Genomic DNA, 10,510 nt, shown 5'->3' with positions numbered 1-10,510 from the left:
ATGCTAACTGCTATTGTTCTGTCTATTAGCGGAAGACCTTACGAAAACTTTACAGCACAAAGAGTTGATTAGCGACACTGTATAGAGACGTGTAGGTATATAATGATGTTATATTGGTTTGTATTGTTGCTGGCTGTGACGGTATCAATGCTGCGAGTTTAACAATGCCGCCGATACCGAGTATCAAAAGTATCACTGATTTGTGACGTTTAGAAGGTTTATTGCCGCGACGTATTCGCTGTTAATTTCACAGTGCCTCGAGGAATGTGTCAGCATCATCATCTCACTCTCCTCTCTCATCCTCTCTCTATCTCACCCTCTCCCCTCTCTCCCCTCCCTCTCCTCTGTTACTCCCTCTCTCCCCTATTACTCTCTCTCTCTCTCCTCTTTTACTCTCTCTCCCCTTTCTTCTCTCCCTCTCCTCTTACCTCTCTCCGCTTCCTCTCCTTTCTCCCGTCTCCTCTGTCCTCTCTCATCTCTTACTCTCTCTCTCTCCTCTTTCCTCTCTCTTCTCCTTTCTCACTTCTCCTCTCTCTCTCTCCTCTATCTGCTTCACTCCCCACTCCGAAGTATTTGAAAGATTATTTTTCTGCGGTTTTGGCGAAACGCGACATCAAACGAAATACATTAATTAATTCATATACAGATTCATAAACCATCGATGGAACACTCCGAGTCCGCAAGAGATTTGGAAGATGAAATAAAATCCGCGCACTAAGAATCTGAAATGTTAGTGCCAATTTCTATACTCTATAATTTATATTTCCATACCCTTACCATTGTTCTATTCTATATCATATTTGACTATATTCTTAAGGTCATACTGACTATACTAAACAAGAATATTAATTTATGTAGGTTTGAATTAGTAGTTTTACTGTAATTTAGACTGAGAGTTTGCTTTGTTTGGTAAAGGTGTCGTGTAAATGACCACTGCGCGAAAATCGTACTAAAAATGCTGTTGACCAATCCGACTAATCAATAATTAATTACGTAATTAGGAAACGACACAACGAGATCGCGACAGTCCTCTCTCAAACTATCCGCTAATTAGCGCGTCCCAACCGTGAAATAACTACCGATTAATTAATGGATCAAACTTTCGGAGTGACATTAATGAACTCACTCTCTTCTCTGACCGGCGACTTCGATGTTAGTTTGGTAGTTAATTTTAATTGGCGACCCCCTACTGGCTGTCAGATTGTCTGTCTCATAGACGACGCGCAGTTGACACAGATGTGCAGTCGACCGAAACCTAATGAAATCGTGATCCGTGAAAGAATTAAAAAACCAACACCGCCCTATATGTATACATACTTATATACCTTTACATTGGCTTAAAAAGATTTCACGAATTCTATACCAGAAAATCTTGAAATCTCGAATTGACCGCGTATCTCAAAAAAGGAAAGAATATCAGATGGATGCCGCATTCAGAATTGAACGAAATGTTTCCTCAAGCTGGCGGTTTTGTTTGATGAAATTTTGACCAAATATCTGCCATAGTCATCTTCACGGATACTGTAGAAAACAAGAATACAATATTTATGAAGATGACTATCAGAATATAGTCAAACCTTGAATTGAACTACTAGCTCGAGGAAACATGTCAGACTCTTTTTATTCTCAGTGTGCATTCGATTTTATATCATCTTTACAACACGGACTCGGAGTGTTTCATCATTCGTTTCATCAATGGTTATAATGAGGACAACATCAGTATTACCCGAAGATGACTTTTAGAATATGGTAGAAACCAGTAGAAACGTTGAATAATCTACTAGCTCTGAGAAATACAGTATTCCTGAAAACGAATATCAGAAGATATTCGAAACGGAAACTTTGATTAAACTATGGAAACATTTCGGACTCTTTTTTATTTCTGATGTCGTATTCTATATCATTTTTGCGCCATTTTTACATTACGGACTCAACGATGGTTAGAACAATAATTTTCTAATTCCAATCGATTTTTTACCCCGCAAACGTATTTTGGCCTGAAGCCGTTTTCAAGGCCTTATACGCGTATACGATTAAGATAAAGTCTATAGTAATCTCGAGGAGAGGGGCAATGTACATCGGAATTGATATCTACCCAGCGTGTCAACAACATCAAACGGCTTAGTTTTTATTCAGCCTCTAATCCCGATACTACCCACAGATACCATCCCGATACTATCCCCAACCTTTATCTGGCACAGTCTGTGAACTTCATCAAAAATGTATCAGTTTCGGAACAGAAATCTCTTCGTAGAAGTTCGCGTCGAATTTCTCTGATGATGCCGTCATCCGAGACAGGGTCTTTAATATCAATATTTTGGTTCTGTAACCAATCTTTCGACTTAAGATCATTTTAAGCTCATTCCGGTTCTCGACATCTTTAGGAACAGTCTAAGATCATTTTGATTCTCTAACCAATCTAACAACTTAAAAAGACCATTCCAAGCTCTGTAACAATTTAAGACTATTCTAAGCTCATTTTGGTTATATAACAACTTAAGACCAGTTTAAGCTTATTTCGGTTCTAAAACCAATCTAATAACTTAAGACCAGTCTTTCATTCAATTTAATAGGCATATTAAATGGTTCTATAGTCAAACTTAAAACCGTCTCAGTAGACCAGCAGCCCGGTCATATTCAGTAATAAGTAGATGCAGTTAACGGATTTCAATGGCAAATGTAAGGGAGATACATTAAAGTATCTTGTATTTAGGAGGCTGTTTACTCCGAGGGGGGGGATAGAAACATTTACAGGGGAATCTCACAACACGACACACACACAAGCATAGATAATAGAGACACCTCTTTTAAAGACTTTTAGCTATCCGCGACAATACACCTTCAAACTATATAACAACCCTCTCAAAAAATCATTCAACACCGACTCGTATATGAAAAAAAAGAATACAACACGATCTAACAATTGGTTTAACAATGCTATATGTGCGTGTATGTGTACTCCTGGCGTAAATACAAATACAGGAGTAAGGTAAGGGAATAATATATGTATATACATATATATATATATATATATATATATATATATATATATATATATATATATATATATATATATATATATATATATATATATATATATATATATATATATATATTCTAAAAGATGTTGGTTTTATGATATAACGAATACGATACGCTCCTACGCGCCGCATCGGGACAGTCTTTATATTATGTATCATTATATTCGAGTTATAAAGAATAAATGTCGTCTTCGTTCGTCGTCGAAAGGAACTGTATAACGTAATAATAATGAATAGCATCATCGCTTTATATCAGCGTGTGTATCCGTTACAATAGAAAACTATATTGTATATATACGTATCAATGAAACATGTGCTTTAGTGACTCTTCAGATGAATAGATTTCCACTATATCCACTCGAAGACGTTGTATTCGAGATGAAAAAATCGTCCACTTTCACGCCATGATCCGCAATTAAGAATCGACAATTCTTAATTAATTTACCAAATTGCCGAAACTGTGTATATGTATGTCCATAGTAGGCCTTCATTGCGATATAGGATTTGTTAACGTAATGAAATGTCTTGGTACGATGTTCAGAGGATTTGGGGACTCGCGGAATAGACCTGGAATTAGTCGATCGAATAAAACGTTCTGATCTCCGTGTTAACTGTAGATATCAATGGAGGAATTTCGCGATAGAATTTTATACGATAGAATGTATCAAAATGGAACCCCAAACGTTTCGGCTATTGACGAACAGACATCACCAAGTGATGGACTTAGAAATTATCTAAATGAGCAACGATGAGAATCTATTACTCATTTAGCGTTTTGAATATCGAGTATTTAACTCCAGATTATGGTTTAATTCATACTTTGATTATGAAATAGTGAGTGACCATTTCGCCTGCTGTTATGTAAAGGCATCTAATGGGTGAACCTATGGTGTATGCGTTGTATAGGCGGTCAGTATGGTCAGTATATGTGACCAGTTTGACCGGTGAGCCGCAACAATAATGACTTAAATATAGGCCTATATACATATACACATATCCCCGTTGAGTATAGAATTTAGATTTCCGATAGAGATTTCCAGATTTGAGTCTAGAACGAGAGTTAAATCTTACTCGCGACGCTGTAGAACTCGGTCCACCGGACTGCCTGCGACTACTTGGACCGTATCTAGTATCGGAGGGTCCTATGAGGAACTAACCCACGACCCTATACGACATGACTCATCATAACAAGCTAATAAAGTTGTAGCCAAGTTAAAACTAGGTCACACATCGACGACATTTTATTTAGATATTTGGGATTATATTTTTCATTTTATTTTTGGTGGGTTATTTTGATATTCTCGTACTGTACAGATATGACGTTCTATCCCGTTCACGCTTGGCTATATGATTTTTTATGAAGGCGCATATAACAGTTGAATCTCTCTACACTAGCCGGTATATGGCACGTCGTATTTGCATGTGAATTTAGTTGATTTTACGCGCTCGACGATTTTCTTGACTGGGCTCATTGTGAACGGCAGATATCGGCGGGTTTCCCGGGCTACGGACGCGACATACAGCTCCGAGAACCGGTGACGTCACCGCGACATCGTGCGAATAACAACGGACGACGTCGCCGATTGGTCGGCGACGTCTGATTAATTCGATATCGCCGCCGCTCGGCTCCGCCCACCGGTGCGACCCTAGCGAGCGGTTAGCGCGACTGTCAACCGACTCGCAGCTGATTGGTCGTCGTGTGAATGGATTTGATCAATAAGGGACCAGAAACAGAAGGTATTAGAATCATTGAATAGACCGATGCTTTATGGAGAGGACTGAATATAATAGTTCACGTTTGAAGATTGTATAGAACTCGTACACAGTGAGTATTCAACGAGACTCCGGTTTTGTGTTCACGGTAAAAGTTTCTCGGCAACGGAATATATTGAAATTAAATTTGCTGTTGTTGTTCGGGAATAGTGTTTACTTCAACCGGCCAGATGATGTACATGGAATCACCCAGTGACTATAAGGAAGCCGGTATGCAGCCCCAAACGAACTTAGGGCCCCACGTGGGCCACGGTCAAACTCAGGTACCGCAGACGCAGGTTCCCCCGCCGTCGGGGACTCCGCCGCATCAGCAGTCGCAAAATTCAGCGCCGAACGGACAAGCGAACAACAACGTAGCCAACAAGAAAATACCGGACGACCGCGTTAAACGTCCTATGAACGCGTTCATGGTCTGGTCGCGCGGGCAACGACGTAAAATGGCTCAGGAAAACCCGAAAATGCACAATTCGGAAATCAGCAAACGTCTCGGAGCCGAATGGAAGATGCTGACCGAGACCGAAAAACGTCCGTTCATCGACGAAGCGAAACGTCTACGCGCCGTTCACATGAAAGAACACCCCGACTACAAATACCGACCGCGACGAAAAACTAAAACTCTCATGAAGAAGCAGGATAAGTTCGGACTGGGTATGACACCAGGGGGACCCGTACAACAGGTAGGCCGCGAAATGTACCCGATGAACGGCTATATGCCTAACGGTTATCCTATGATGCATCACGACCCTAGCGCTTACCAACAACATCCAGGAATGCCCACGCATATGGGCCTCGGACAATATCCCCCTTATCAGATGCCCACGGCCGGGCAGATGGCCGGGCAGATGACTTCCGGTTCGTATATGAATGGTAGCGCCTCGTATACGATGTCTATGGGTATGGCGCCATACACGATGGCGCCGATGCAAGCGGCCGCGCTAACTGGTTCAACTCCGTCGCAGGTACCGATCAAATCCGAACCGAGCCAAAGTGGAAGCCCACCGAATCACTCAGCGGCCGGGCCGGTCGTGGCGGGCCGACAGGGCGGCCGGTGCCCGGGCGATCTACGCGAAATGATCAGCATGTATTTACCGGGCGACGCCAACGACCCGAACGTTCAACAGCGATTACAACAGCACATGGCAGCGCAGGGATACCCGACCCATCACGTGACACATTCGTCGAGTCCCGGACACGACGCGTCCCAACATGTGAGTAATACTGTTCCGTTAACGCATATGTGACTCGCAATGAACCGCGCCGAAAGAACTTACGACCAACATCATCCATTGACAGTTTCATAGATATCGAAATATATATATATATACGATATAGATTAATATCTGTATATCTATATGAATTCGAAATGATGTGCGTGTGTAAAAAATGCGAGAACTTTGCGAGAAATTGCGAGAGGTCGTGTCGGTCCGAAATCCATGTAAATAGTTATATACGTATATATATATGTATATGTATAGAAGATCGCACCGGCCGATGCGAAATTTCATAGAGACTTTGTGAAGTAAATACGTTCGTGTAAATAGTAGATATCAATGAAAGAGAGAGAGAGTTTTCATAACGAAATATTGAGATATCGCGACTGACTGATTATATCGCTGTAAATATTGTACTATTAGTAGAGAACTGAGATATACTCGAAATAATTGGGTTTCAACGCGCTCTGTACCGTACCGTATCGTACTCCCTGTTTCTTCTATCACCTCTCCATTCTCTCCCTACGACGCGATCTTTCAGGAGACGACAAAAAAACGACTTATCCAGTTTTTGCGTTTCGAATCGATCGCCGATCTAGAAAAGAAAAAGAAAAAACGCGCGCGCGTTCTTCGAGTTTGCGCGAAAGCAGCGATGAACTTATATAAAAAAAAAACGTTTTTATTTTCCCGAAAGCCGAACGGATCGCGAAGACCCGACTCCGCAACTTGTTGCCGCTGTGCGCGTTGTACCGTTATTCGACAAACTCCGGGAAGAAAGTTGCGGCGAGTTTGCTGGAAAAGAAATCCGACATTCGCCCAAATCCGCCTGTGACAGTTTCAAATGACAATGTTCCGCGTAAAAACTGATTCGGATAAATCCGGCCGATTCCGTTATTCAGCGACTGTCGCCGAAATTGGTTCCCTATACGTGAAGCAAAAGACCACGACGCTTTCTTCAAAAGCTGAGTGACACAACTCGACCACGAGACGCAAAACCACTTCAAGGTATAAAATTAAACCTAAATATGCTGTTATTTTTGATAATGTGTAAATTTAGTTTTCCGAGAAAAAGGTTATTTTTCAAATACTCTCTTTAAGTTACCGAGTTAATATCGAGAAAAAAACTATAGATAGGTTCGAGTTTATTTTACTTTCTCTAAACATCAGCCTAGATTAGGCAACATATGAGCCTAGTTCGAGCCTATTTAACCTTATAAGTTTATTTGATTTATTTCTGGTCGGGACGGCGTCGACCCGATCACGGGCTCGAATATATTTTCTGAACCGAATGTGCTGTTTTTCAAAAACGCGCACTTTCAGATTATCGTAATCAATTGAATAACTGAATAATAGATCGCGTTAATTAGTTTTCTAAAACGTTCGCGATCGAGCGTCGATCGATAGATATAGGTGTATATCGTAATATCATAATTTCATAAGCATAATATTTGAACTCAGCAGCTCAACAGAAAACCGTTTTTTCATTTCCGTCGTTTGTGATAGGATTAAAAGCATCATCGATTTGTTTTGTATCTTTTTTACTCATATCACCCCAGGTGTCACTTATACTCCTGAATTATTAGCTATGTAACTAGATTATTTTTTTATGCCGGGAGTTGAGAACGCTATACAAATTAATCATGGGGCCAATATCGGTCGGGTGTTCGGTTTAGGTATAAGAAAAGCGTGTTCGAAGTCGAACGTTGAAAATTAATTCTACTTGTTTTGTTTCGTTGTACATCAAAGTTTGAGAAAAGAAATCTGTTCTGGCCGAATTAGTAGTCAGTGTATTGTTGTATTGGAAACGTCTGTCCTTATACGTCCCCGACGCGCCTATGATATCTCCGATATATCAGAGCAATTCGTCACTTGTTGATGATGTCAATAATCAAACGATTTTCAATACAATTTCACTGAGTTTTACCGAGACCAAATCGATTACCGTTCGTCAGGTTATCATAGCTGTATATGTGCGCGTAATGTAAGCCTAGTTCGGTCTATACCGACTACAACTGAAAATAGACTATTTCTATTGCGGATCTAAATTTTCTTTAAATTCTACTTTCAAAGCTTTCGATACTATCAGATTCGATACGATTGTCCCAAAATTATTGATTCGATCGCCGGTTTTTTTCTAATGGCCGTCGCGAAAGATTTCAGTCGAATCTCTTTCTACACGCGTGTTTTTATATCGGTCTAGCAATTTCGCATTCGGTGAGCGCGCGGGTAAAATTTGAAATTATTAATGGGTTTGCATTGTGCGCCGAGGTCGGGGCATTGTTCTCGCGATAATGCCGGCCCGGTTTGAATGCCGCGAACGGCGCGGTCGCCTCTCAATAGAACTCCGGGTCAGTGACGGCTTTTACGATCTGTCAATCACGTCAAGCATGAGCGGACCGCGTGAATAGGATCGCCGAAACCCGAAAACCGGTTTTGCACGATCGCGATAGAATTCCGAACGTGTTAAGGCGGTATTCTCTCTCCGTCGCTTCCTTTTAATACAAAACCTTTCACGAGCGAAAAACCTTAAGACTGAATTAAATTAGAAAAAAAAAATTCAATAACATTTTCAAGTGCTAATTTTCAGCGTGGCGTTTCGATAGGAATGATTTGAAACCTGTAGCTACCGCTGCTAACCTCGTCGGTAAAATTGTCTCGCTAGCTTATTATCTTTTTCTCTCTATCGGCCGATGCGGCTATAACACGACCGAATTCGAAATTCGAACTAAACCGAACTCGTACATCTTTTCCCGCCCGCAATTCTCGGCGCTAGACGACGATACGCGGTTTGTATATACGCGACGACGAAAACAAAAAGAACTAGGTCGAATCCGATGACACTTTCGGGTTGAAATTTATGTAAATTTCGGGTATCGCGGGATGTCTGTCACTCGGCGCGGACTCTCAAGCCCACTCAGTTCAGGTCTCTTCACATATTTCTCGTGAGCCCCATCGGTTCCCTTTCCGTGTGTGTTCCTATACTTCCAAACGGTTATAATCGAGTCAAGTACAACCAGTCGCGAATATATATATATATATATATATATATATATATATATATATATATATATATATATATATATATATATATATATATATATATATATATATATATATATATATATATATATATATATATATATATATATATATATATATATATATATATATATATATATATATATATATATATATATATATATATATATATATATATATATATATATATATATATATATATATATATATATATATATATATATATATATATATATATATATATATATATATATATATATACTACATCACTATTACGCCCGCTTCCTGTAAATCCCTCTACGAATAGCGTACTAGAGAAGAAAAAGCATTTTTAGGGACTTCTAAGCGGAACTGTAACTACACTTCAAATAAAAAAAAAACTCTAATATCCAATCCGCGAATTCTAAGGTACATTCTATCATACGGTGTATGGAGTCCGCTTTGAAGTCCCTTCCCCCGGTTATCAAAATCCATGACACTCACGTAGATAAACAAGCAACGATTTAATAATACTTAGTGTGTTTTACAGTAAATAACGAATGATTGTTTTCGAGTTATTTTGTAACGATGTTTTACAGCGCGCGCAGGGAACTGTCAATGGGACATCTGGTTGTTTTTTTCCTTCAAATATTACCAGTTAACGATATTCATTGAAGTACAATGTGAAGCGTGTCGACATGAATTTCATTTCGAATATTACAAGCCCGTTTTTCAAGCCTACGTTTCAGACATGGTTAGAAATATCGAACAGCGAACAGTCGCTGGTATTGTTGAGTCAATTTAATCTTCTGGTTGATACAGTAATTTACGAGTTAACATTAATCGGTTTTGATATTCGTCAATTCGTCAGCAATTCACAGCGGTTAACTTTAACCAGTTTCAATACTGTCATGTCGGTGATCTATCGGTTAACTTTAACCAGTTTAAATACTGTCGATTAGTCAGTCACCCGCTGGTTATAACCTCTATCGAGTTTCGAGTAACAGGTTCGGCGCAAGAATTCGATTATAAACCGCATCGATTGTACGCTTTCGTCGCCATTTTTGATAGTTTAATCTATACAGTCTGTTCCCGGCACGTTTAGGTAATGTCTCCGTTAATCGATTTTGGAAAAAAAAACAGTCGATGTGATAATTAATTCCCGACAAAGCGGCAACAATTCGATTTTCGACGCTTCAAAAAACACGAACGCTTGTTACAATTTTAAAAACCACAACTGGCGATACACATGAGACTAGATTTATTCTAACATCGATTTGGTATTTTTTGAAAGTTAAGATTTCTGAGATTTTCTTAACATTGCGCAGTCGTCCGTTAGTCTCGATGAGATTTGATTCGGCGCGCTCTTCACTCGGTGCTTACTCTTAATTAGACTTTATCGTCGAATTAGTCCGCGGTTCGAATTGTCGAGTACTTACAACCGGACGTATTGCGTTCGCACGCACG

At 39.8% G+C, this 10,510-nt stretch overlaps 1 protein-coding gene across 1 annotated transcript; it reads left to right on the top strand.

Annotated features, from left to right (window-relative positions):
• Nucleotides 1-4,817: 4,817 nt before the first annotated feature.
• Nucleotides 4,818-9,036, top strand: LOC141911064 (transcription factor Sox-2-like). Its single transcript, XM_074802026.1, has one exon. It carries the CDS (start codon nucleotides 4,985-4,987, stop codon nucleotides 6,053-6,055), a length of 1,071 nt encoding a protein of 356 aa, XP_074658127.1. The 5' UTR covers nucleotides 4,818-4,984; the 3' UTR covers nucleotides 6,056-9,036.
• The last annotated feature ends 1,474 nt before the right edge of the window (nucleotides 9,037-10,510 follow it).

Source organism: Tubulanus polymorphus, chromosome 9, assembly GCF_964204645.1.
Source record: "Tubulanus polymorphus chromosome 9, tnTubPoly1.2, whole genome shotgun sequence".
In the NCBI taxonomy this organism is placed as follows: Eukaryota; Metazoa; Nemertea; class Palaeonemertea; order Tubulaniformes; family Tubulanidae; genus Tubulanus; species Tubulanus polymorphus.
This window is presented reverse-complemented; position numbering and strand designations above follow the sequence as displayed.

Bases quoted from the DNA above. Each gene is read 5' to 3' on its own strand.
- LOC141911064 (XM_074802026.1), top strand. From the start codon at position 4,985: ATGATGTACATGGAATCACCCAGTGACTATAAGGAAGCCGGTATGCAG.